The sequence below is a fragment of the Callithrix jacchus genome, chromosome 4, assembly GCF_049354715.1.
Source record: "Callithrix jacchus isolate 240 chromosome 4, calJac240_pri, whole genome shotgun sequence".
In the NCBI taxonomy this organism is placed as follows: domain Eukaryota; kingdom Metazoa; phylum Chordata; class Mammalia; order Primates; family Cebidae; genus Callithrix; species Callithrix jacchus.
The window spans coordinates 35,444,615-35,471,305 of NC_133505.1; the positions used below are offsets into that span (position 1 = coordinate 35,444,615).

The following is a 26,691-nucleotide window of genomic DNA, read 5'->3' on the forward strand; positions in this document are numbered from 1 at the left end:
TAGCCTTTTGCGCAAATGTCTCAGCTGTGAAATCGGCGCTTGGGCTGCTAATTTGCGCAAGCGCATTCAGGCAGGCTCTGAGCCCGCGAGCGCAAGCGCACTTACTGTCCATAGAGCCCTACAGCCGCTTCGCTTAAGCCCGCGGTGCGCAAGCGCGCGACATCTCCGTTTCCCTCCCTCAGCCCCTTCCCCCCCTCCTTTCCCCTTCACGAAGCCGGCTCCGGGGCGCGCTCACCCCTGTGAGGAGGCCGGAGGTCGGACTCAAGAGGCTCCTCCACTCCCGGAAGATCATGTACCAACCCAGCCGGGGTGCGGCTCGGCGTCTCGGCCCCTGCCTCCGCGCCTACCAGGCTCGACCCCAGGTGAGAGCTGAACAGCGGGAGAGAGGAGAGGGGGCGGGGAGAGACCCCCCTCAGAACCGGTGCGCGGGGCGGAGCGCGCACCGGTTTCCGCGCAGGCGCAGTGACACCCACCGCCCCTTCCCACCTGTGCCCCGCGGCGCGTGGACTGGCTTGGGGTCGTTGGGGCGGGAAGGCGGCGTTGCAGGGCCTGGAGCGCAGGGAGTTCGGTGCTCCCACGGCTGAGGGCTTACAGGCGGGGTGAAGGCCGGGCAGCGGGGTGCGTTGTGCCCGACTGTCCTCGGTTACCTGTGCCTGGAGGTGATTTGAAGGGCAGGGGCGGAGAGATTCGCAGCCCGGCCTCGGCGCCGCCCCAGAAATCCGCGGCCCAGAGCAGACCCGCGGGGCACCCACAGCAGCCCGCGCATCTTGCACCCGGAGAGCGGTCCTGGCAGGAAGGCCGGCCAGTGTGCACCCGGTTCGGGCCCGTGCGCCGGGGCTGGCAAGATGGCCACGCCCCCAGCAGAGACGGCGCCTCTGGGACACCGTCGGGGACCGAGGTACCCGAGCGGTCGGCCCGCCTTCCCTGGAGTGAGACAGTCCCCCGGGGGGTTCCTTGGGAGTGGAGGGACTCGGGTCAGGCCTGACTTTGGGTGACCTCCCCTCGCGGTTTCAACGTCGGTAAACCCAGGAGAATGAAGGCCAGCCTATAACTGTCTCCTGAGGTTTGGCTGTCATTAGAGGGGCTGTCATTATCTCACATGGGCCTCATAACCCAGTGAGGCTTTATTGTCCTCATTTATAGGAAGCGGAGGCATAGGAAATGAGAGTACCTAAACTTACAGGGTAGAATGAGAATTTAGATTCCTAGCTTCAGCTAGTTGTTCTTTTCTCTGTACATTTGCCTAGCACACTTAAGCGTTGAGAGGTACAGTCCGCAGCATTTCATCCACAGTACAATAAAACCTGTTATTCGTTCACTCATCAAGTATGCATTACGTGATTCTTGCAATAAGAGAGATGAAACTGCCCCCAGTGTTGGAATCTTCAAGGAATGTGGCCGGGCGCGGTGGCTCACGCCTGTAATTCCAGCACTTTGGGAGGCCGAGGCGGATGGATCACCTGAGGTCAGGAGTTCTAGACCAGTCTGGCCAACATGGTGAAACCCCGTCTCTACTAAAATTACAAAAATTAGTCGGGCCTGGTGGCGGGTGCCTGTAATCCCAGCTACTTGGGAGGCTAGGGCAGGAGAATCGCTTGAACCCGGGAGGTGGAGGTTGCAGTGAGCTGAGATCAGGCTACTGCACTCCAGCCTGGGGGATACTTCGTCTCAAAAAAAAATAAAGATTTTTGCTACTATTTTTGGGAGGTACCAGTACTTGTACTTGTGTCACATAAAATGGTTTCCTCTTGTTTTCAGTGGAGGTGGCGATGAATCCATCCCTTTTTTTGCTATAGTAATTCCATCCATTCTGTCAGGAAAATATAGGTATTGGAAGCCTGTTGAGCATCCAAGGGATGAAGGGGTGTTAGGCAAGTGCATTCTTATGTTTTTACATTTTGTTCTCTCCTTAGGACCAGCTTTCTCCAGGGAGTCTACCATTCCCACTCCTTTGGCCCCCCTCCACAACAACCACTTCCCCATCTTATCCTCTACTCTGGTCTCCTCTGCCCCCACGGCCTCCCACCCAGCGTCTTCCCCAGGCTCCCCCACTACCTCTCCTTCAGATCCAGGCCCTCAACTCAGCATGGGTGGCTCTCCCTCTAAGAAATGGGGAGGAGGGACCAGAACCTGAGTTGCATAGCGGCTGCCTGGATGGGCTTAGAAGCCTTTTTGAGGGACCTCCCTGCCCCTATCCTGGGGCTTTGATACCTTTCCAAGCCCCTGGAACTGCCCACCCTTCCCCCACCACCCCATCAGGAGATCCTAGTATGGAGGAACATCTGTCTGTCATGTATGAGAGACTGAGACAAGAGGTAAGTCAGTGCAAAAGTGGTCTTCATCTACAGGGGGAAGGGATGTGGGTAATCCTTGGAAGTAGGGAGTTAGTCAACTGGATTCTTTTGGGAACCATGAGAAAGGCATAAAAATGTGTTATAAACATTTTCTTGGCTGGGCTTTGTGGCTCACACCTGTAATCCCAGCACTTTGGGAGACCGAGGTGGGTGGATCATCTGAGGTCAGGAGTTCAAGATCAGCCTGGCCAATATGGTGAAACCCTGTCTTTACCAAAAATACAAAAATTAGCCAGGCATGGTGGCACGTGCCTGTCATACCAGCTACTCCAGGGGCAGGGGGGGGGCGCTGAGGCAGGAGAATCACTTGAACCCAGAAGGCAGAGGTTGCAGTGAGCCAAGATCACACCATTGCACTCCAGCCTTGGCAAAAGAGCAAGACTCCATCTCAAAAAAAAAAGAAAACTGAAAAATAGAATTATGTTTTCTTTCCCACTGGGTCGATGCTGTCTTCTTGCACCTAGCTTCCCAATCTCTTCCTTCAATCCCACGACTACAGTCTGTATTCCTTGGATGTGGAATTCATCAATGAGATCCTCAACATACGTACCAAGTGAGAACTGGGGCACAGGTAGGGCCCTGGGGAGGAAAAGGACCTAAAGCTATACCCTTGACTCTTTTCACTTCCCAGAGAAGTTCCTAGACTGCTTCTCACAGCTGTTCCCCTTCCTTGGACAGAAGCCAGTTTGGTTTTCTAATTCTGCCATCGTTAGATTTTTTTCCTATCCCTTCTTCACAGGGGCCGGACATTGTACATTCTTTCACTGACCCTCTGCCGTTTCCTGGCCTGGAATTATTTTGCACAGCTTCGTTTGGAGGTTCTGCAGCTGACCCGCCACCCTGAGAATTGGACCCTGCAAGCCCGGTGGCGGCTCGTAGGGCTGCCTATCCACTTGCTCTTTCTGCGGTTCTACAAGCGTGACAAAGATGAGCTTTACCGGTAAGAGAGCTGAGAAAGGACCCAAACTATAATCATTCCCTTGTCTTTTTTTTTTTTTTGCGACGGAGTCTTGCTCTGTCGCCCAGGCTGGAGTACAGTGGCACCATCTTGGCTCACTGCAGCCTCTACCTCCCAGGTTCCAGTGATTTTCCTGCCTCAGCCTCCTGTGTAGCTGGGATTACAGGCACCCACCACCACACTCAGCTAATTTTTGTACATTTAGTAGAGACGGGGTTTCACCATGTTGGCCAGGCTGGTCTCAAACTCCGTACCTCAGGTGATCCACCCGTCTCAGCCTCCCAGAGTGCTGGGATTACAGATGATTTAGTCTCCCAAACAACCCTTGACCTATCCTGGCTTGACTGTTCAAGGACAGGGAACTTGTTTTAGTTTACGTTAGTTTTAAAAAATAATAGAGACTGAGTATATTAGAAAAACCTCTGAGCTTCAGTTTCTTCCTATACAGTACTTAGCACATGGTAGGTACTCAAATACTTACTGAACAGGCCAGGTGTGGTGGCTCACGCCTGTAATGCCAGCACTTTGGGAGGCCAAGGAGGGCAGATCACCTCAGGTAAGGAGTTCAAGACCTTCTGGCCAACATGGTGAAACCCTATCTCTACCAAAAAATACAAAAATTAGCCAGGCATGGTGGTGTGCATCTGCAGTTCCAGCTACTTGGGAGGCTGAGATGGGAGAATTCCTTGAACCCAGGAAGTGGAGGTTGCAGTGAGCCATGATCACACTACTGCACTCCAGCCTGGGTGACACAATGAAACCCTGTCTTAAAAAAAAAAGAAAATGTACTGAACAAATGAAAAGTGCTGTTTCATTTGTTGAGCCTTACAACCTGCTAAATTTCTGCCCGGGAGTAGAATCCCAAGAAATTGTTAGGCTCAGCCACAAACATTGGATGTAAGTATTTAAACCAGCAATTCTCAAATTGCTGCACAGTAGAAATACTCAAGGATTGTTAAAAAAAAATATTGACACCAAACACTCTGATTTAATTGGGACAGACACAACCTAAGCAGAGATGTTTGTAAATTTCCCGGGTGATAATATGTAGCAGAATTTAGGAGCTACTCGTTTAAACAAATGCTTGGATTAAGCTTTGGAACCAGTCACCTTCTCCCTCAGTAAGCTTCTCTCTCTGTTCCCCAGGACCTATGATGCCTACTCCACTTTCTACCTGAATTCCAGTGGCCTCATTTGTCGCCATCGCCTAGATAAAGTGAGTTCTAGGTAGGGCTGGGTGAAGGGTAGAACATCTCTGTGCTTCCCCCAACTGGCATTAACCTTTCTCCCTGCAGCTGATGCCTTCACACTCACCTCCAACGCCGGTGAAGAAGCTGCTAGTGGGAGCCCTGGTGGCTCTGGGGCTGTCAGAGCCAGAACCTGACTTAAACCTGTGTTCTGAGTCAGGTTCTTTGGCTTTGGAGTGGGAGCAGCACTGAAGACTGCTATGCCTAAGAGAAGGACATAGAGGCAGCCAAGAATCTCAGGAGCCAGCTTCCTCTCCTCTCTCTCCTTCCTTCCTTTCCATCTCATGCTGTGTAAAGCTGCTGTGTAATTTAACTTGTAAATAATAAAGTTTAACTGACTATATGAGATAGAATTTCTCTGAATCCCAAATGTTCCCACAAGCTTTATTCTAAAAATAATTTTATTTAATAGATATTAAATAATGTATAGAAAGAAAAGGAGCTGGTGTCAGGTTCCGTTCATGTCCTCCTTTCACCCTAGCTCTTCTCGTGTCTTGCCTATTTTTTTGGGCATTTTCTTAGCATGGGGATCTTCTAGCTCCTTGGCCTTATAATAATGGGGAGCCACCTCCAGAAGCCAACTGCTCTCAATCTCCAGTACCTAGGAGAGAGAAAAGAGCAATAGAGTTCTCATCTTTCCAACCTAGATCCTTTTTTATTGTTAAATTTTTTTTTTTTTTTTCTAAATTGAAACGGTTGGCCAGGCGCATTGGCTCATGCCTGTAATCCCAACACTTTTGGAGGCCAAGGCAGGCGGATCACAAGGTCAAGAGTTTGAGACCAGCCTGGCCAACATAGTGAAACCCTGTCTTTAAAAAAATACGAAAAATTAGCTGGGTATGGTGGTAGGCTCCTGTAATCCCAGCTACTCGGGAGGCTGAGGTGGGAGAATCACTTGGATCTGGGAGGTGGAAGCTGCAGTGAGCCTAGATCACATCATTGCACTCCAACCTGGGCAACAGTGTTGCTCTATTGCCCAGGCTGGACTGCAGTGGCTCACTGCAGCTTCCACCTCCCTGGCTCAAAGCAATCCTGCCTCAGCCTCTCAAGTGGCTGAGACTACAGGCACAAATCACAGTGCCCCGTTAATTTTTTGTATGTTGCCTGGGCTGATCTTGGCCTCCCAAAGTGCTGGGATGGCTTACAAGAATGAGCCACCATGCCCAGCCCCAGCCTAGATCCTTCTGTGTGTGGTGGAAAGTTATCTTTCCCCTTTGACTACATGGCAAGAGGTAAAGGTGCCTGGCTCTATTATTATATATCCAAAGGGCAGATACACCTTTATATGTTATTCAAGATACCAAATAAGCTATTCCTAAGAAAAGTCTGGAACATAAAGACTATAAGTACACTTGTGAAACCAGAGACTCTGCTTTGCTCATTATAGCCCAGCACCTATACAGTAGCCATTCAAATATTTATTGAATGAATGTATAGTTCTCAGATCTTGGAAGGTGCTGACACCTGTAAGGAAGGATGTCAGCCAGGCACCGCGGCTCATCCTTGTAATCCCAGCACTTTGGGAGGCCAAGGCGGGCGTTTGAGACCAGCCTAGCCAACATGGTGAAACCCCATGTCTACTAAAAATACAAAAATTTAGCTGGGCATGATGGCTTGTGCCTGTAATCCCAGCTACTGGGAGGCTGAGGCACGAGAATCACTTGAACCCGGGAGGAAGAGGTTGCAGTGAGCCAAGATTACACCACTGCACTCCAGCCTGGGCGACATAGTGAGACTCTGTCTCAAACAAAACAAAAAACAAAAGGATGTCTTTCATTTCACCCTACCTCCCTATTTTTGTATCAGGCTGAGCAACCTGAACCTGGGTTCTTAGCTTGCCAGGACACCTCTCTACAGACTCCACCTGTATGGGCACAGGATGTTCTCACCTGTCTCATGAACTCTTTGGTGGTCAAGACAAGTTCATGGTAGAGCAGCCAGCGTGGCTGTTGCTCAAATAGGGAGGAGTTGGGATGAATGAAGACCGTCTGCTGCTGTTTCACTGTGCGGTAGCCACTCCGAGTCAACCGTGCCGTGTGGTAAAAGTAACCAGCAGTGATGGCCTAAGGGGAAGGCAGGAAAGAAAATCAATGGAAAAGGCAGATATCTGGGGACCCTAAGTGCTCACTACCTTTTTAGTTCAAGCTTTGGGAAAACTAGCGAGGTAGGGAAGGCATGAAGAATCCCCCAGGAATGAACCTTCAGTGGTCTGGGGAAGAAAGCCCTGGGAGGAAATGTGGTACATAAGGGGAAGAGGGCATGTCCTCAGGCTGGAGGAGCTGCTGCATGCCACCAGGAAGCTACTGCGGGTAGAAGGCAGTAGGCAAAAGAAATGCTGACCTTGCGTACACGGATATAGTCCCCCTGGCAGGAACTGAGACCAACTTCTACACGTTCCAAGAGCCCTTCTAGCTGTTCCCGCACATCTCGGGCTCGGCGCATTGATCTGAACTGTACAAAGTTCTCATAGCACCACTGGGAAGAGTAACCACTCTCAGCCCACTGGGAAGAGAGTTAAAAAGAAAGGAGAGGTAGTTAAGTGTACAGCGAGACTGAAGTCCCCCCATGTCTCTTTCCCACTCACCCAAGCCCAGTGACCTGTGTGTAAACGTTTAGCAGAACCAGGTGGTCACCACCAGGAAGGAAGAAGTTGACACGGGCATTGTCAGCATGGACAACCTTGTCCTTTGGCCGGTAGAAGATGGAATTGTTGACAGACAGCATGGCAGCCACTGTCAGGATCTCCTCTGAACAGCTATACCTGGGACAGGAAGGGGAAAGCACGAGTTCAAAGCAAGACACATAAGCACAGATATGGTAGAGGGGGAAGTGACCGCTGTGTGATGGATGTTTCCTCATGTGGGGAAGGCTGGTTGGCATAATGGTTACAAAGCAGCCAGCAGATAGATTCTGGCAGCAGCTTGAGGGTCAAGGAGGTAGGAGCATAGATGAAACACAGTCACAAGGGAGGGATATCCATGGAGGCAGGAGCAGAAAACACTGGGGACTTCTGAGGTTTCTACAGAAAGTGTGCATTCACTATGTGCATTCGGAAAAGATCTCGACAGCAGAGGAATGGCATTTAAAGGTGGTCCCTCCACAGCTACATCTAAATGTTCTAGTTTGAAACCTTGGGAATGAGTAAGTTCCAAAACCAGCCCTCATTCAATAACCCTCCCAGATGGAAAATCTACTTTCGTTCATGACCCAGAATTTTCTGTCAGTCAGTCTTGCCCATTTAGTATAATCAAGGACAGGATCAAGGATCAAGTGTCTTACCCTTGTGGGCCTCAAAAGGGGGCATTCAGAGTTATCTAATAATTTATTATTTATTAAATAATAATATGAAGAGAAAAAGACAAAGAGACAAAGAAGACCCCAGAGACAGAGGAGGCCTGGGGGCCTGGGTGGAGAGGAGGGCTTACTTCTCAGAGGCTAGGATCATTTTGGACAGCATGGGATCCACCGGCAGCTCTGCCATCTTTCGACCAGACTAAGGAGAGAAGACAGAGAGTTGAGCCCGGTCCTCCCTCAGGATTCTCTCCATTGCTATAGGGGTCCCTGGAGCCATCCTGACCCGTATCATCCTGCCCCCACCCATGCTGCCCACCAACTCACCGTGGTGAGCTCCCCAAGGTGGTTGAGGGCTCCCAGGGCATACAGCTGCTCCAAAGCCAGCAGCAGTGTCTCATATGGTGGAGCGTCCAGGAAATCAAAGTGCATTAGGTCATGGATCCCTAGAGAGAGGTGGGAAGGATGGAACAGAATCCCTTCAAAGGACCATGACTCCAGCCCACCTCCCCCTTCTCTCAGGTAGCCCAGTCACCTAAGCTCTTGAGTAGCAACACGACATTGCCCAAGCTAGTCCTCTGGATCTCAGGCACTGTGGTTTCCTCAAGCTCGTGCTGATAGGCCCAGGCAGTATACAGGCGGAAGCACTTCCCTGCAGCCACCCGACCTGCCCTGCCAGCTCGCTGATTGGCTGAGGCCTGGAAAGAAAGGCGAGCAGGCTAGCTGACAATTTGGTTGGGGAAAAGAAAAAGGGCAGTATTTATGCAAGAAATTAAGATGGATGTAAACTGCTCATCCCCGTTTGCTAAGAAGCCCCCACCCTGCTTCTGGAGTTGGACCTTCCCTGTGGACCAATTCTACCTCCCTGACCCCCATGCATCCCCAAGCTGACCTTACTGCAGGGTATGACAGTGAGTGATTCCATTCCTGTGCGGGGGTTATAGCTCTTCTGCTTACAGAACCCTGGATCCAGCACATAAATGATGCCCTCAATGGTAAGTGATGTCTCAGCAATGTTTGTTGCCACAACCACCTGAGTGAGAGGATATGGGGTCACCCAGTGACCCTGCCAACCTCGTTACCCAGAAAAAGTCATCTTGGAAAGTTAGAAGTAGTAAAGCAGTTGCGGTAAGGGGCAGGAGCTGAGGGAATTAGTATCCAAGGTCAAGAGCAAGGGACAAGGACAGAAGACAGGGCAGAGGGAAATGGGGGCTGGGAGTCAGCAGGGGCACAAGGAGGAAAGAAAATGGAGAAGAGGACTTAGGGTGTTAATTTTTTCAGAAGGGGAATGGGAGTGTTCAAGTTCCTGTCCCGTCTTCCTCACCACCACTTCCATCTTCACACAACACTTCCTGTAAGAGCCTTCTAACACATCTCCCTGTTTCTACTCCCAACCTGTCAATGGCATCCAGGATGGTCCTTTTAATATATAAACATGTCATATCACTCCCCATCCTTCAGTGGTTTCCTATCCTACTCTAGAATGCAATCCAATCCCCTTAAAAGCCTGGATCACCTACCCTAGCTGCCTTTCTGACCTCATCTGCTAGCACTCCAACCCCTCCCTCACTCCTCCTGCACACTGCTTTGCTCTGCCCACGTACATGCACTCCTCACTGGATCATTTCATTTGCATCAGCTGTTCCCTCTGTCTGTGGCACTTTTCTCCCAAATATCAGCCTGGCTCCTCCCTCACCTGGTTTGGTCTCTATTCCACTTTCCCTTTACTGAAGGGCCTTCCCTATACCCCAAAACAAATATCTTCATGCCAGTCCTCACCCCCACCTCTCAGGAGTCAAGTTCCATCCTGCTATGCTGCCTTGTATCTCTTCACAGCACTGGCCATAAATTGACATTATGTATTTACGCATCTACTGTTTCCCCAACAGACCGCAAGTACAAGTAGGCTAGGGACTTTGTTTTGTGCATCACTGTATCAACTCATGTGTATCTGGCACCACACAGAAAGAACTCATGAAATATTTGTTGAATGAAAGTTACATCTCTGCTCAAAATCCTTTGATTGCTACTAAGCTGTCTAAAGTCCAAACTTCTCTGGACGTGGTGGCTCATGCCTGTAATCTCAGCACTCTGGGAGGCCAAGGCAGGCAGATGACTTGAGGCCAATAGTTCAAGACCAGCCTGGCCAACATGGCAAAACCCCATCTCTACTAAAAATTAGCTGGTTGTTGGCCGGGCATGGTGGCTCACACCTGTAATCCCAGCACTTTGGGAGGCCAAGGTGAATGGATCACCTGAGGTCAGGAGTTTAAGACCAGCCAGGCCAACCTGGCAAAACCCCATCTCTCCAAAAAATACAAAAAATGAGCAGGGCATGGTGGCATGTACCTGTAATCCCAGCTACTTGGGATACTGAGGCAGGAGAATTGCTTGAACCTGGGAGACAGAGGTTGCAGTGAGCAGAGGTCATGTCATTGCACTCCAGCCTGGGCGATAGAGCCAGACTCCATCTCAAAAAAAAAAAAAAAAGTATTAGCTGGATGTGGTGGTACGCACCTGTAATCCCAGCTACTTGGGAGGCTGAGGCACAAGAATCACTTGAGCCTGGGAGGCAGAGGCTGCAGTGAGCCAAGATCTTGCCACTGCACTCCAGACTGGGTGACAGAGCAAGACTCTGTCTATAAACAATAAATAAATAAGTCCAAGCTCTCCTGTCATCAAAGGCCCTCCCTAATCTTAGCCCCAAATTGTTTTTAGCCTTATCTCCTACTCCTGTACCGCATGAACCTCCCACTAAGCCTACTAGCTGACGTTCTCACCTCAGACGCACCTTGGGCCTTCCACTGATAACTTCTCAGCCATTTTTCTTTTTTGAGACAGAGTCTCACTCTATCGCCCAGGCTGGAACGCAGAGGCACAATCTCAGCTCACTGCAACCTCCGCCTCCCAGGCTCAAGCGATTCTCCTGCCTCAGCCTCCCAAGTAGCTGGGATTACAGGCACCCTCTACCATGCCTGGCTAATTTTTGTATTTTTAGTTGAGACAGGGTTTCACCATGTTGGCAAGGCTGGTTTAGAACTACTGACCTCAAGTGATCCACCTGCCTTGGCCTCCCAAAGTGCTGGGATTACAGACGTGAGCTACTGCACCCAACCTCAGCCATTTCTCTTAAAGGTCCATATCAAATCCCACCTCCTGGCCCATCAAGGACTTCCTATCTCCACTGAATCTACTGTGCTTACTTTGCAGATCACGTATTTGGCTCTCTCTTGGTTCATACGGTATTTCTCCTCTCTCTTCAGCCCCAGGGGTGAGAGAATGGCTCCTCAGCTATGTCTGCAGCAGTGCCCAGGACTCCCCTTGCATGGGGCAGGCACACACCTTTTTCACTACTGTTGTGTGAAGCATAGGTGTGAAGAGTGTGGGTTTCTCCAACTGACCTTTCGTGCCCCAGGTGGTGTGGGCTGGAAGATACGGGCCTGCATGTCGGAGGGCAGGTTGGCATAAATGGGCAGCACCAGGAGCTCCCGGATTTTGGAGCCCAGGCGGCGGCAGCGATCCTGGAGCATCTCACAGGCAGCCTCAATCTCTTCCTGGATAGAGAGTGGGGAGAGCAGCAAGGGTCCCAGGGTCACAGAAGACCAACATGCCAGCCTAGTCCTCCCCTGGGATACATTACCCCCTCTCCCAACCATATCAGGCACCTGTCCTGTCAGGAACACCAGGATATCCCCAGGGGGCTGGGTCACATGGATCTGCAACACAGATACGACACAAGCTTCCAAGTAGTCAGCCTCTGGAGCCTGGAGAGCAGAAAGAGATGGGGTCACAGGAGGGCCACCTGCTTAGGCAAATCGTTCCTCTCCTCCCAACTCAACATACACTTCATCCTAGTTCCCCTTTGGACTTTCCATTCCATCTTTCCCTCCTTGGGATAACCTCCTCCAAAGTCCCCAGCTTTTCCGCTACACACTTAAGCCCATCCTTCCTGAGGGGGCACCTTGGTATAGAAGATGTCCACAGGAAACCTGCGTCCAGGGATTCGAAACACAGGGGCGTCATCAAAGAAGGTGGAGAAACGGGCAGTGTCCAACGTGGCTGAAGCCACCAGGACCTTGAGCTCAGGTCGGAAGCGAGCAACATCCTTGATCAATCCAAAGAGAATGTCTGTGTGTAGGGTCCGTTCGTGTGCCTCATCCACCATCACCACGCTGAAGAGGTAATAGGGGAGCAATGAGGGAGGAGCGCTGGGTTATGCGTTATCAGACACCAGGGTTCCCTGGATGAGAGGGGAGTAATGGACACAAAGAGCTCAAGAATGACTGTTGAGGGAGGGGGCTCTAAGGAGACGCCACCATCCCAGTTACGTAAGACCAACAGAAAGTCAGAGAAGGCACAGCCCCGTGATCTGCAATCTATTCCAGCCTCAGCAGACAATAGGAGCCAAGATGTAGAGGCTGCACACTGACCCAGGACAAGTCAGACATGCCCTCTAGTTCAGTCAAGGGTCTGCTTAGACTCAGCAGCTCTTACTAGAAAAAGTGGAAGGATATGTTTTAAAGGAAAAAAAAAAAAAAAGTGGAGGGCAGGGTCCCCTTCAGTAAGAGGAGGCCACCAAGGCTGGCTGGGGATAATAGACCAGAGCTGCTGTGATTCAGACAGCCCAGAAGCTCCTGGTTTCCTGTGGAACAACTGCCTCTGGCATCCTTCCTGGCTCTGTTTCTTCTTTAGGAAAGAGGAACAAGTTAAGCCTTTCAACCCCAACTCTCAGAGGACTCTGCACATCCCTTGGTTTCCCCCAACTCAGTTAGGTACATGACACCTTCTTTCTCTTTGCTTTATTCTTTGGCTTTTCTGGGTGGCAGCCAAATCCCAGGGACTCATTCCCATCTTCCCCTACCCACCTTCCCAACCTCAACTCTGTGCCTAACCCTAACTGTGATGGTAAAGTCCCCAGCCATTCCACAAAGCACACTGGCTCGATGGGCAAAAACATCTGCATCAGACACTCTTGCACTGGCTGGCTCTCCATGGGTTCTCAGAGATTTTTTGCAAGGGATATGAAGTATCAAGTTCTATCTGTCCAATTGCTCCACTGTGATCTTCCAGGGCCAGAAATTCACAGCCTCTGAAGAGTTGAAAAGGCACATATTGTTCAGCTGGCCTGATCCCACCCCCAATCTCATTCATGAATCCCTTTTCCCCCTCAACACATGCTAAACCAACCCCTGGTTGGCCATTTCCAGCACTAAGAGCTCATTATTCACAGACCAAGCTACCCAAGACTTGTGTGGAGGACCAAGCCCCAGGGTCCAACCACTCTGACAAGCCCTGCAATCTGAGGGTGACTCAGCCATTTTGGTATGGAGCTGGAATCTGTCTCCCTGTAACCTCCCCATGGTTCCTAGCTATGTCCTGTAGGGTCACATAAAACAAGTCTGATCCTTTCTTCCATGTAACAGCTTTCACATATTTAGAAGAACCAGGATGCTTCCCCTGTTTCTCCCTCTGAGTTGAGCAACCCAAGTGTTTTCAAATGTTCTTCGCACAGCATTTTAGTCTCTGCAGCAATGCTCCTCTATTCTGATTGTTTTCTAAACCTTGGAGATGAGTAGGGACGGAAAAAGAGGTTTCTCTACAATCTCTTCTATCCTACAGCCCCATCTCCATGGTATCTGGAGGTCAGTTCAAGGACCATTTGAACCATAAAGGTTCAAGAACTGGTGGATTAATCAGAAGACAATGGCTGATTGGCTAGGTGGGAAAGGAGAGAAAGGCCAGAGATTAGAGATCCGGGAAAGCACTGAGCGGGAGGGAAGCGGCAGAATGTCAGGAAGAGAGTGTGGGCTCTCTCAAGGGAGAGGAGGGCCCTGTACGCACCTGTAACTTGCAAGGTCAGGCTCAGAGAGGAACTCCCGGAGAAGCATCCCATCTGTCATGTAGCGGAGGACAGTTCGCTCTGATGTGCAGTCCTCAAAGCGGATGCTGTAGCCAACCTGGTCAAGGGAATCATTAGCAACCAAATATGGGCTGGTGCACCCTGAAAGGAACTTCGGCAAAGGTGAAGTAGGACAGCACCAAGACTTCTGTGGGGACCTGAGGGCAGTGTAGACTGAGTCACAGATCCCAGTTCCCTAGAAATCTCACCTCATTCCCAAGCTTCACGCCCATCTCCCGGGCCACTCGGGCAGCCACACTCATGGCGGCCACTCTCCGGGGTTGGGTGCAGGCAATCTTCATACCCTTCTTTGTATAACCCTGAATGACAAGGAAGAAAGAATAGGTTTGCCCTTTGCTAAATATGCCCCCTGGGACCATGTACAATTCAGAGAAAGTTGTAAAAAGCCAGGCAGGAGGGGTCCAAAGTGGCTCCCGCCGGAGGTCATGGCGCTTGCGAAGGCGAGGTCATCAGTTCAAGGCTAACCTGAGCAACCTCATAAGCTCAAACTGATTGGCAAAAAAAAAAAAAAAAAAAAAAAAAGCCAGGCAGGAGACAAAGAGAAAAAGATAGATGCTGAAAACCAGAAAAGGGCAAACAGATAGGATGACAGACCCAGGGCCCTCAAAGAGCGTCCTCACTCAGCTCTGGATAATTAAGCTCATGGCTCTGCTGGACTTCAGCGGGAAAAGAACAGAATAGCTGAGGCAGACCCAGCTAACGTAAAAAAACAGGAAGGTAGCTGGGTGTGGTGGCTCATGCTTGTGATCCCAGCACTTTGGGAGGCCAAGGAGGGGGGAATCACGAGGTCAGGAGTTCAAGACCAGCCTGGCCAAAATGGTGAAACCCTTTCTCTACAAAAAAATACAAAAAATTAGCTGGGCATGGTGGCGCATCCCTGTAATTCCAGCTACTTGGGAGGCTGAGGCAGAAGAATCACTTGAACCCAGGAGTTAGAGGTTGCAGTGAGCCAAGATCATGACAACACACTCTAGTCTGGGCAACAGAGCAAGATTCTGTCTCAAAAAAAAATTTTTTTTAATATGGGCATAGTGGTATGCACTTCCCAGATACTCAGGAGGCTGAGGTGGGAGGATCTATCGAGCCCAGGAGTTCCAGGCTGCAGTCAGCCATGATGGTGCCACATCACTCCAGCTTGGCCATCAGAGCAAGAGCTTATCTCCAAAATAGGGCAGGGGGCGGGCACGGTGGCTCACTCCTGTAATCCCAGCACTTTGTGAGGCCGAGGTGACCAGATCACTTGAGGTCAAGTTTGAGACCAGCCTGGCCAACAAGGCAAAACCGTCTCTACTAAAAAATTAGCCAGGTGTGGTGGTACAAGCCTGTATCCCAGCTATTGGAAGGCTGAGGCAGAATGGCTTGAATCTAGGAGTCAGAGGTTGCAATAAGCTGAGATTGCGCCACTGCACTCCAGCCTGGGCGACAGAGCAAGACTCCATCTCCAAAAAAACCAAACAAACAAAAAGGCCAGAAAATAGTCCATTAAATCCTTGTCTTTTGGCAAGGCTGGAGTACAGGGAGGTCAACATTTACACACACATCCCACTCCACTTATCCACCTACTTGTCCGTCCAACGTGAATGAACGGAATGCAGGAAGCAAGAACAGAAATGTGAAAAGGGTATAGTCTTTATTCTCAAGAATTTCACAATTGAGTGGAAAAGATGGGTTAAATGTCTACTAAAAATATAACGTAAAAGGAGCTCTGACAAGGAATGAGGACGTCAATGCCTGGTACCCTGGCAAGCTGAAGGGTGAGATGACTATACCTCCTCAAAGAGATACTGTGGGATCTGGGTGGTCTTCCCTGAGCCTGTCTCGCCTTCAATGATGAGGACTTGGTGATTAGCAATAGCAGCCAGGAGCTCCTCTCGAAACGGGAACACCGGGAGGCTGCGGCGGACAGCCTGGATGGACTCTTTCTGCTGGGCCTGAGTTGAAGCAGGTGGGGGTGATGGATCCTAAGGAAAGAGAAGGAGGCATGAGCTAAATAGCTTGCTTCAGGTCCTCCTCAGAATGTCTCCCAGCTCCCCTCTTACCTCATCACCCTGGAGCTGAGTGGCCCGCACAAACTCAATGGTCTCCTCCTCCTCCAGCACTAGTTGATACTTGGGCTCCTGAGAGGCAGCATCTCGGGCCCCAAACTTCAGGGATGCTGCCCCAAGCCGAGCCTCCTCCCAGCGCCGCTGCTCCTCCCCAGGGGCTCCTGATTCCTCCTCCACTAGATCCACAGCTCGAGCTGGCTATGGAGAGAGGGCATATGTGAAGCCTCAAAAACAGGCTGTCCTCTTTGCCCAGCCCCCTCCTCCCGTTACTACCCCTGCCCACTGCCCACTTGCTTTGCCTTGCCCACTGGGAAAGGCAAGGCAAGAAAGGGGCTGGCCCAGATGTTGCCCAATCCCCTAAAGCCTTCCCCACAATTTGTCTTGGGAACAAAGACTGAAGCAGACGCTACTTTGCCTTACCTGTCCTCGGGTTTCCTTGGGCATGTGGTAGCGGTTGGTGGCCTCCAGCTTCTCCTGCTCCCCAGCTGCCCGGTACTCCCGGGCGAGATCCCGTACTCGCCGCTTATATTTGAGCTCCCGCCGCTCATGCCGGCTCAGCTCTACATCCCCAAAAAGGAACTCCTCATCAGCCAGCTCCGCCTCTAGGTCCTCAAGCTTCTCTCGTTCCCGCTTAGCCAGGTACTCTCGGCGAGATTTCTTCCGCAGCTCAGGGACCTAAGTTGGGAAAGGACAGTCAAATCCCTAACAGGGAAAAACTCCCTGACAGGCAGGCATGACAACCTAAGGATGCAGCCTCCACCTTGCCTCTGCAATGTACCACCAGAACAGTGACAGGCCTAAATCTGGGACTCTCTGGATGCAACATGCTGACCCCACACCCTACCTTCCTGCCATGGAATACAGCTGGAAAGTCCTCTTGGGCAGCATTACCATCTTTGTCAATATAGAAATATTACGGCAGTCTGTATATCTTATATTTCACTCTTACCATTTTATTCAAATTAGTGGAAAGGGGGAAAATAAAAGGCTAATCCAATATTTAGAAGCACAGGACTCAAACCGAAACAATTTAAACAAAGATGGCAACCAGTGGAGGTGCCAACAGGAGGCAATCTTCAGCCCCAGTTCAATGTTCCTTGGCTTTAAACTGAATGACTGTAGTTTGGGGAAGGGAGAAAAACTGATTATAAAAAGTTAGGACTACAGCATCAGTGTTTCTGTAAGGCAAATGTAATCAGGGATGTCTGGCTCTCTGGTACTCTCCCTGCCATGCTATATATGACTTAGCTTCTATACATTTACCTTTAATACAGACTTTTCAAGACACATTATAGATGACAGCAGAAAACTGCCAATATCTATAAGGCCCTTTCCTGCTCTAACCAGGAGTCCTACCATGATAACATCTTCTTCCCTGTGATCACAACTTCCTCTACTGTAGGGTCAAAGCCCCTCTAGTGGCCAGGCGTGGTGGCTCATGCTTGTAATTCCAGAACTTTGAGAGGCCAAGGTGGGTGGATCACCTGAGGTCAGGAGTTTAAGACCAGCCTGGCCAACATGGTAAACCTGCCTCTACTAAAAATACAAAAATTAGTCGGCATGGCAGTGAACACTACAATAATCCCAGCTACTCAGGAGGCTGAGGCAGGAGAATCGGTTGAACCCGGGAGGTAGAGGTTGCAGTAAGCTTAGATCATGCCATTGCCCTCCAGCCTGGGCAACAAGAACAAAACTCTGTCTTAAAAAATAAGCCCCTCAGGCCAGGTGTGGTTTGCATGCCTGTAATCCCAGCCCTTTGGGAGGCCAAGGTGGGTGAATCACAAGGTCAGAAGTTCAAGACTAGCCTGGCCAAGATGGTGAAACCCCGTTTCTACCAAAAACACAAAAAATTAGCCAGGCATTTTAACCAGACACACAAAAAAATGTGCCATTACTGGCATACGCCTGTAATCCCAGCAACTCAAGAGGCTGAGGCAGAAAATTGCTTAAACCCGGGAGGTGAAGGTTGCGGTGAGCTGAGATCATACCACTGCACTCCAGCCTGGGTGACAGAGGGCGATACCATCTCAAAATAAATAAATAAATAAAAATAAGCCCCTCTGCTGCTCTACCATTAAGGGGCCTGGTTCTATTTAGTTGCTTGGCTTTTCTTGTTTGTTCTGTAAAGACTTAAAATGCAGTTTATGATCATGACCTAATCTAAGTACCACAATCAAATATTCCTTCAATAGAAGAGGCAGATTTTTTTTTTAATAGGGGAAAAAAATCAGAGCAATTTAATCCTTAAAAAGAATAATGATGTGAGATTATAAAATACTGAAAAATAAAAATTCATGAGTCCAATGTGACACACACAAACAAAAAACAAGGGGGAAAAAAATCTGTCACTAGTGAAATGACTGTTACACCAAACTCTTTACCCTAAAAATTGGTATTTAAAAGAAAACATTTACTCTGCTTTTTATTTTTTTATTTTTTTTTGAGACAGTCTTGTTCTGTCGCAGTAGTGCAATCTTGGCTCAACTGCAGCCTCCACCTCCCAGGTTCAAGTGATTCTCCTGCCTCAGCCTCCTGAGTAGCTGGGACTATAGGCATGCACCACCATACCAGCTAATTTATGTATTTTTAGTAGAGATGGGGTTTCACCATGTTGGCCAGGATGGTCTCGATCTCTTGACCTCGTGATCTGCCTGCTTCAGCCTCCCAAAGTGCTGGGATTACAGGCGTGAACCACCATGCCTGGCCTACTCTGCTTTTTAATTGTAGGAGTTTGCACCACTAAACTCCTGCCTGGGCAAGACTCCGTCTCAAAAAAAAAAAAAAAAAAAAAAAAAACAGGAGGAATTGTAGCTTGTTCCTAGTTGTTGAGGAAAAGCTCTTGGTTATATACAAATTCTAGCCAATACATGTAACAGGAACGAAAGAATCCAAAAAGCCCCAACAAAATGACTTGCTCACGAAAGGATTAGCAGTGGCTGGTAAAACCATTAGATGAAAGGCTGCTGGTAGAAAGGATATCAATACTAACAGATACACAACTGGATAGTATGTCCCCGTGATACAACATAATATGAAGTGCACATCACCGCCCAAGAAGTATTCCTGCCACAACTATTTAATCTGAGTGTACACAAGCTTTAGATCCAATTCCTGCTTTAAAGAAAGCATAGGGCAGAGAAGTACTTAACACCACAAGATAAGGATCACAGAAATCCAAAATTCAGGACATTGCAAGGTGAGACAGAAAGAAACAGACTTAAAATCTAGTAACCAAATCCAATGTTTGAACCTTGACTGCATTCTTGTTAGGAAAAATCCGTTATTAAAGTTATTTTGAGAGTAATGAGGGAATCTTCTATTGTAGAGAGAGCTTAATAGACACGTAAGAATTGCTGTTCAACTTCTGGCTGTGACAAGAGCATTCTGGTTCTAGAGGACATTGTCTTTATCCTTAGGAGGTACACACTGATGTACTTAGAGATAAAATGCCATAAGGTCTAAGATTCTTTTAAATGGTCTGAAAAGAAAAAACATACCACATTTACATAGACAATGTAAACACTACACATAGTACTAGTCATTTTTCTATCTGAATAGTGTGTATCAGTATTCTTCATTCTATTCTTTTTTTTTTTTTTTGAGATGGAGTCTCTGTAGCCAGGCTGGAGTGCCATGGCGCAATCTTGGCTCACTGCAACCTCTCCATCCTGGGTTCAAGTGATTCTCCTGCTTCAGTCTCCCAAGTGGCCAGGACTACAGGCACATGTTACCATGCCCAGCTAATTTTTGTATTTTTTAGTAGACATGGGGTTTCACCATGTTGGCCAGAACGGTCTGGATCTCTTAACCTCGTGGTCTGCCTGCCTCAAAGCCTCCCAAAAGTGCTAGGATTATAGGCATGAGCCACCACACCCAGCCTGTTCTACTCTTTCAAATTTCCTATGTGCTTAAACATTTTTGTAATTGAAAAAGAAAAATTAAGGCCAGGTGCAGTGGCTCACACCTATAATCCCACCACTTTGGGAGGATGAGGCAGGTGGGTCACCTGAGGTCAGGAGTTTGAGATCAGCCTGGCCAACATGGTGAAATCCTGTCTCTACTAAAAATACAAAATTAGCCAGGCAAGGTGGCTCATGCCTGTAATCCCAGCTACTCAGGAGGCAGAGGCAGGAGAATCACTTGAACACGGGAGGTGGAGGTTCAGTGAGCTGAGAGCACAACACTGCACTCCAACCTGGGCAACAAGAGTGAAACTCCATCTCAAAAAAACAAATAAATAAATAAATTTTAAAAAAGAAAAAGAAAAGGGCTGGGAGCAGTGGCTCTCCCCTGTAATCCCAGCACTTTGGGAAGCCAAGGCAGGTGATCACAAGGTCAAGAGATCAAGACATCCTGGCCAACATGGTGAAACCCCATCTCTACTAAAAATACAAAAATTAGCTGGGCGTGGTGGCATGCACCTGTAATCCCAGCTACTCAGGAGGCTGAGGCAGAAGAATCACTTGAACCTGGGAGGCGGAGGTGGCAATGAACTGAGATCGCACCACTGCATTCCAGCCTGGCGACAGAGCAAGAATCCATCTCAAAATAAAATAAAATAAAGAACTCTAAGAGTCTACTGGGGAATCTAAGTATGACTTTACTTGACAAGACCAGGCCTTTGGAAAACAGCCTCCCCTACCTAGGCTCACACCATAAAAAGTCCAGTTCATGAATTACAAGGGCTCTGTACTTGTGAGAAGACAAATCCACATAAGGGGTGCAGAAATTAGGTGGTGGGAAGGTATTTGAAGATGGTGTGCCTAAGCTGAATGGTCAGCACATCCCCGTACAGTGGGACTGCTGCCTCACCCTCTAGCAACCTTCTCGACAGCATTCCAGCTGACTCACATCTCATTAGGACTCAGGAATAGGGAAAGCTCACAATTTCATTCACTAATAAGCAGTATATTTCATCCTGAAGAGTCAGGGAGGACTTATGGTAGCCTCCTTTCCCTTACAACTTAAGAGGGTTCCTTCCCTCAACAACCTAAGTCTGTCCTCAGCTGGTTCCTGTCAGCCAAGCCCCTCCTCTAGAGACGTGACCACCCCATCAGCTTCCATCCGGTGCTTGCTCCGTATCCTCTCTCCTTATACCTGACCACTCAGAAAGTCTTTCATCTGATCTGGCTCCCCGGGCCCTGGGACTCACCATGGCCTTTCGGTCTTCCTCGGCCATCTTGAGGCGCTTCTGAGCCTCTTCATAAGCCTAGAAGAAACCAAAAATGGAGGGATGTGAGGCCAAAGAGCCCCCCACACTGACAGCCACTCCCCTCTAGAATCACAAGGATCATTCAGACGTACCCTAACACAAAAAAAGTCACCTCTCAGTGAGGAATCTCTACGATTGCAGGTAGAGCAGAGAGTTGCCTTAGGAAGCCACAGGATGCACAGGGCTTCTCTCACTAGAGTGAACATCTCTCTAGAGACAGCCCCTTGTCTTCCCAGAGATCACTATCTCTGCAATCACAACCAACCTCAGATTTCACCCACAGATCCTGGGGATTGACAGAACATGCTGTTCCTATTCACCTTCTTGTCTGACCGCTCCAGGACATTTCGAGTCCGATCCTTGTCCCGCCGTCGAACCCGCTCAGCAAAGGCATCACGCTCCTCCAGGTCCTGAAGGCGCTCCCGCTCTGTCCGTTCCCACTCATCCTCTGACTCTGGCTTCTCTGTCTGCTGTTTACTCCCCCTGCAGCCCAGCCCAGGGAATTCAATAAGGGCATCGAGAACACTTCCACCCACCCCATCCTCTCTCGGCCTGCTTCTGACTTACCCCGTTTTCTTATTCCCCTTCTCAGAAGCCTCTTCCTCCTCTTCTTCCTCCTCTTCCTCACGCTTCTTCCTGAGATGTTTCCTCTTTTTACGCTTCTTCTGGAGGCTGCTCCCAGCCCTACTCACAGTTTCCTCACTGCTCTCTTCACTGTCTTCCAGCAACCTATAAGATCGGTTCTTCTCCAGCAGGGCTCGGGCCTCCCGCTCTGCTGCCCTAGCTGGCTTTTCTACCACTGCCTTTCGTGGTACCTATCAGTAGAGGGGAAGATAAGGAGGTCTGAGCAACTCCTGATCTCTGCCCTCCCACTTAGCTCTGCTCCTAATTTAAGCAATTACTTAGTCTTAAACCAACTAACCAGTCTCCGTTCTCTTTCTTCCTCATGGCTTCACCCCATGTACATCAACCTGAATGGGGCCCACAGCTTTTTTTTTTTTTTTTGAGACAGGGTTTCACTCTGCTCCTCTTGGGCTCAAGTGATCCTCCCACCTCAGCCTCCTAAGTAGCTGGAAACACAGGTGCACACTACTATGCCCAGCTAATTTTTAAATTTTTAGTAGGAACAAGGTTTCACCATGTTGCCCAGGCTGGTCTCCAACTCCTGGACTCAAGTGATCCTCTTGCCTCAGCCTCCCGGAGTGCTGGGATTACAGGTGTGAGCCACTGCTTCTGGCCCCCTCTGTTAATTGACTGAAAGGAAGTTCAGAAGTTGAGGGGGCCCAAGCATGGTGGTACACGCAGGCCTGTAATCTCAGCACTTTTGGGGGCTGAGAGAGGATTGCTTGAGCTGAGGAGTTAGAGACCAGCCTGTGCCACAAAGCAAGACCTTGTCTCTTTAAAAAAATAAAAATGAAAGATATTAGCCGGGGGTGGTGGCATGCGCCCAGAGTCCCAGCTACTGGGGAGGATGAGGTGGGAGGGTCACTTCAGCCAGGGAGGTCGACGCTGTAGTGAGCCGTGATGGTACGACTGCACTCCAGCCTGGGCGACAGGGCGAGCGAGGCCTTGTCTTTAAAAAAGAAAAAAAGAGGCCGGGCGCGGTGGCTCAAGCCTGTAATCCCAGCACTTTGGGAGGCTGAGGCGGGTGGATCACGAGGTCAAGAGATCGAGACCATACTGGTCAACATGTGAAACTCCGTCTCTACTAAAAATACAAAAAAAAATTAGCTGGGCATGGTGGCGCGTGCCTGTAACCCCAGCTACTCAGGAGGCTGAGGCAGGAGAATTGCCTGAACCCAGGAGGCGGAGGTTGCGGTGAGCCGAGATCGCGCCATTGCACTCCAGCCTGGGTAACAAGAGCGAAACTCCGTCTCAAAAAAAAACAAAAAAAAGAAAAGAAAGAAATTAAGATCCCTACTGAATCGCAATCTGCGTTTTAACAAGGGCCCTAGAGGCATGTTAGAATTTGAGAAACACCTTCCTATTGCGCTTAACCCGACACACCTCTTTCAATCTTCTCCACTAAGCTGGGGGTCCAGCAGCTCAACGGAAGGGAATAAATGCTTGTGAACTGAGCTTACTTAACTTCTCGGAAAAGGAATAAATGCTTGTGAACTGAGCTTACTTAACTTCTCGATGGACCGTTAGGCCGGCCTCACCGGAACAAATCACAGGGCCCCTCCCCTGCTCCACTTCCCACCCATGACTGCACCTTGTTCCAGAGTCTCAGGGCGAAGTCCCGGGCCGGACCACTGAGGTCCAACGTATCAGTGTCTCGTAGGCGCTGCACGAACTCCTCAGCCGAGGTGCAGCGCTGCGCGGTACCGATCAGGAACTGGGCGACGTGCCGCTCACTCAGCCCCAGCACCGAGTGCAGCTCGTCCTGAACCCAACGCTCCAGCCCCGCTGGCGTCGCCATGGCGACCCACGCCCCCTGCTCTCGGCCCTGAAGCCTCCGGCAGGCTCGCTGACGGCTAGGTTCGGTCGGAGGTCTGGAGCCCTCGACTGGAGCCTCAACTTCTCAAGGCAGCTAACGTGGGACGCCTAGGATCAGTTTCCGACATCCCAAACCCATCTTCCCTTACCGCGGAGACCGGAAAGGGCTGCACTTTTTCGGCCTCTAAGCACTACGGTGGCCGAGCGAGTTCAAACCTCGCGGAACCTTATCTGAGGTTGCGGGGTAATTCTTTTTCCTTCATTTCCGCCTCTATTCAGTTTCTCTGACGCCCCCTGATGGTCAGTCCGTGAGTGCGCCGCTCACGCATTCCTTCAACAAGTGAAATTAATTTAATGGGCTCCTAATGTGTGCTCATTGTTTTCCGTCGCTGGGGATACAACAAAGAACAAATCAAAAATTTCTTACCGAATTTACATTTTGCAGCGGGGGAGAGACAGGATACATAAAAAATAAAGTATGGAAGTTTTACAGAGCCAAAAACTATACAAAGTAAGGGGGGAACCGAGATTCTATTTCAAATTGTTAGATCGGGTCCATGTTCATAAAATACATTAGCAGTGTTGGCCGGGCGCCGTGGCTCACGCCTGTAATCCCAGAACTTTAGGAGGCCGAGGCGGGAGGATCACCTGAGGTGAGGAATTCAAGGCCAGCCTGGCCAAGATGGCGAAACCCTGCCCCTACTGAAAATACAAAAATTACCTGGCCTGGCGAGGTGTGATCTCTGGCTCACCTCTGTAATGTCAGCACTTTGGGAGTCCGAGGCGAGAGGATCACCTGAGGTCAGGAGTTTGAGACCAGCCTGATCCAACATGATGAAACTCCGTCTCTACTAAAAATACAAAAAATTAGCCGGGTGTGGTGGTGGGCGCCTGTAATCCCAGCTACTCAGGAGGTTGAGGCAGGAGAAACGCTTGAACCGGGGAGGCAGAGGTTGCAGTGAGCTGAGATAGCACCACTGCACTCCAGCCTGGACAACAGAGTGAGATTCCATCTCAAATTAAAAAAAAAAATACAATCCAGAATTTACAAAGAACTAAAACAGATTTACAAGAAAAAAACAAACAAGCCCATTCAAAAATGGGCAAAGGATATGAACAGGCACTTTACAAAAGAAGACATACATGAGGCCAACAAACGTACGAAAAAATGCTCATCATCATTGGTCATTAGAGAAATGCAAATCAAAATACATTGAGATACCATCCCACACCAGTTAGAATGGCAATCATTAAAAAATCTGGAGACAGCAGATGCTGGAGAGGATGTGGAGAAATAGGAACACTTTTACACTGCTGGTGGGAGTGTAAATTAGCTCAACCATTGTGGAAGATAGTGTGGCGACTCCTCGAGGACCTAGAAATAGAAATTCCATTTGACCCAGCAATCCCATTACTGGGTATATATCCAAAAGACTATAAATCATTCTACTATAAGGACACATGCACACGAATGTTCATTGCAGCACTGTTTACCATAGCAAAGACCTGGAACCAACCCAAGTGCCCATCAATGATAGACTGGACTAGGAAAATGTGGCACATATACACCATGGAATATTATGCAGCAATCAAAAACCATGAGTTTGTGTCCTTTGTAGGGACATGGATGAATCGGGAGAACATCATTCTCAGCAAACTGACACAAGAACAGAAAATGAAATACCGCATGTTCTCACTCATAGGCAGGTGATGAACAATGAGAACACATGGACACAGGGAGGGGAGCACTACACATTGGGGTCTATTGGGGGGAATAGGGGAGGGACAGCTTGGGGGGAGAGCTGGGGAGGGATAGCATGGGGAGAAATGCCAGATGTGGGTGAAGGGGAGGAAGGCAGCAAATCACACTGCCACGTGTGTACCTATGCAACTATCATGCATGTTCTGCACATGTACCCCAAACCTAAAATGCAATTTAAAAAAATACAAAAAGCCAAGAGCGGTGGCTCACATCTGTAATCCCAGCACTTTGGGAGGCCGAGGCGGGTGAATCATGAGGTCAAGAGATCGAGACCATCCTGGTCAACATGGTGAAACCCCATCTCTACTAAAAATACAAAAAAATTAGCTGGGCATGGTGGCGTGTGCCTGTAATCCCAGCTACTCAGGAGGCTGAGGCAGGAGAATTGCCTGAACCCAGGAGGCGGAGGTTGCGGTGAGCCAAGATTGTGCTGTTGCACTCCAGCCCGGGTAACAAGAGTGAAACTCTGTCTCAAAAAAAAAAAAAAAAATTACCCAGGCGTGGTGACGTGCACCTATAGTCCCAGCTACTCAGGAGGCTGAGGCAGAAGAATCGTTTCAACCTGGGTGGCAGAGGTTTCAGTGAGTCGAGATGGTGCCACTGCACTCCAGCCTGGGCAACAGAGTAAGACTCCATTTCAAAAAAAAAAAAAAGTGACTTTTGCTAGGACTTAGGACTGGTTTGTCTGTAGCAGGAGTGAAAACAGGTCAGACATAAGGGAAGACCTCTGAACAGGAAGAAACTGGGAAACTGGGAAAGTTGTTAAAGACAAAATCTCCAAACTAAGGAATGGGCAAACTGTGTTCTGCATTTTTGCCAACAGCTTGAGAAAATCACCGGTGGCTGCTTATTTAAAAATAAGTAAGGCCGGCTGGTTGCGGTGACTCATGCCTGTAATCCCAGCACTGTGAGAGGTCAAGGCGGGCAGATCACGAGGTCAGAAGTTCGAGACCAGCCTGGCCAACATGGCGAAACCCCATCGCTACTAAAAATACAAAAATTAGTTGGATGTGGTGACAGGCGCCTATAATCCCAGCTACTCGGGAGGCTGAAGCAGGAGAATTGCTTGAACCCAGGAGGCCTGGGTAACACAGTGAAACTTCGTAGCAAAAAAAACCTGAAAATAAATAAGCAAAGCCAGGTGCAGTGGCTCTTCCTATAATCCCAGCACTTTCGGAGGTTGAGGCAGGAGGATCTCTGGAGCTCAGGGGTTTGAGACCAGCCTGGGCAATATGGTGAGACCCCCCAGTCTCTACAAAAATACAAAAAATTAGTCAGGTGTGGAGGTGTGCACCTGTAATCCCAGCTACTCTGAAGGCTGGGACAGGAGAATCACTTAAGCCTGAAAGCCAGAGGTTGCAGTGAGCCTAGATCAGTCCTCTGCACTCCAACAGACCGAGACTATGCCTTAAAAATGTCTGGGCCCAGCTGGCGTGAGCACCAGGATCTGTCAGTTGGGGTCC

The 26,691-nt window shown here is 49.4% G+C and overlaps 2 protein-coding genes across 5 annotated transcripts; one reads left to right on the forward strand and one right to left on the reverse strand.

The window, feature by feature from the left end:
- Nucleotides 1–194: 194 nt before the first annotated feature.
- On the forward strand, nt 195–4,902 carry C4H6orf136 (chromosome 4 C6orf136 homolog). 3 transcript variants are annotated; one of them, XM_035297551.3, is made up of 7 exons: nt 195–362; nt 660–898; nt 1,914–2,315; nt 2,819–2,907; nt 3,094–3,294; nt 4,459–4,528; nt 4,608–4,902. In XM_035297551.3, exons 3-7 carry the CDS (start codon nt 2,271–2,273, stop codon nt 4,749–4,751), a joined length of 549 nt encoding a protein of 182 aa, XP_035153442.1. In that variant the 5' UTR covers nt 195–362; nt 660–898; nt 1,914–2,270; the 3' UTR covers nt 4,752–4,902. The 3 variants fall into 3 exon arrangements, with proteins under 3 accessions (XP_035153442.1, XP_035153441.1, XP_078224625.1); XM_035297550.3 differs by lacking the exon at nt 660–898; XM_078368499.1 differs by lacking the exons at nt 195–362; nt 660–898 and adding an exon at nt 475–659.
- A 27-nt stretch (nt 4,903–4,929) lies between these two features.
- DHX16 (DEAH-box helicase 16) lies at nt 4,930–23,613 on the reverse strand. Of its 2 annotated transcripts, none has more exons than XM_078368497.1 (20): nt 23,243–23,613; nt 21,595–21,756; nt 21,348–21,510; nt 20,968–21,024; nt 16,236–16,490; nt 15,810–16,013; nt 15,540–15,731; nt 13,959–14,069; nt 13,692–13,807; nt 11,812–12,022; nt 11,516–11,614; nt 11,252–11,404; nt 8,743–8,883; nt 8,386–8,548; nt 8,178–8,296; nt 7,985–8,052; nt 7,158–7,320; nt 6,900–7,061; nt 6,449–6,622; nt 4,930–5,160 (listed from the first exon to the last, which is right to left on the reverse strand). In XM_078368497.1, the coding sequence occupies exons 4-20, from the start codon at nt 20,992–20,994 to the stop codon at nt 5,032–5,034; spliced, it is 2,487 nt and encodes an 828-aa protein (XP_078224623.1). In that variant the 5' UTR covers nt 20,995–21,024; nt 21,348–21,510; nt 21,595–21,756; nt 23,243–23,613; the 3' UTR covers nt 4,930–5,031. The 2 variants fall into 2 exon arrangements, with proteins under 2 accessions (XP_078224623.1, XP_035153350.1); XM_035297459.3 differs by having other exon boundaries at nt 21,595–21,842.
- Between the last annotated feature and the right edge of the window lie 3,078 nt (nt 23,614–26,691).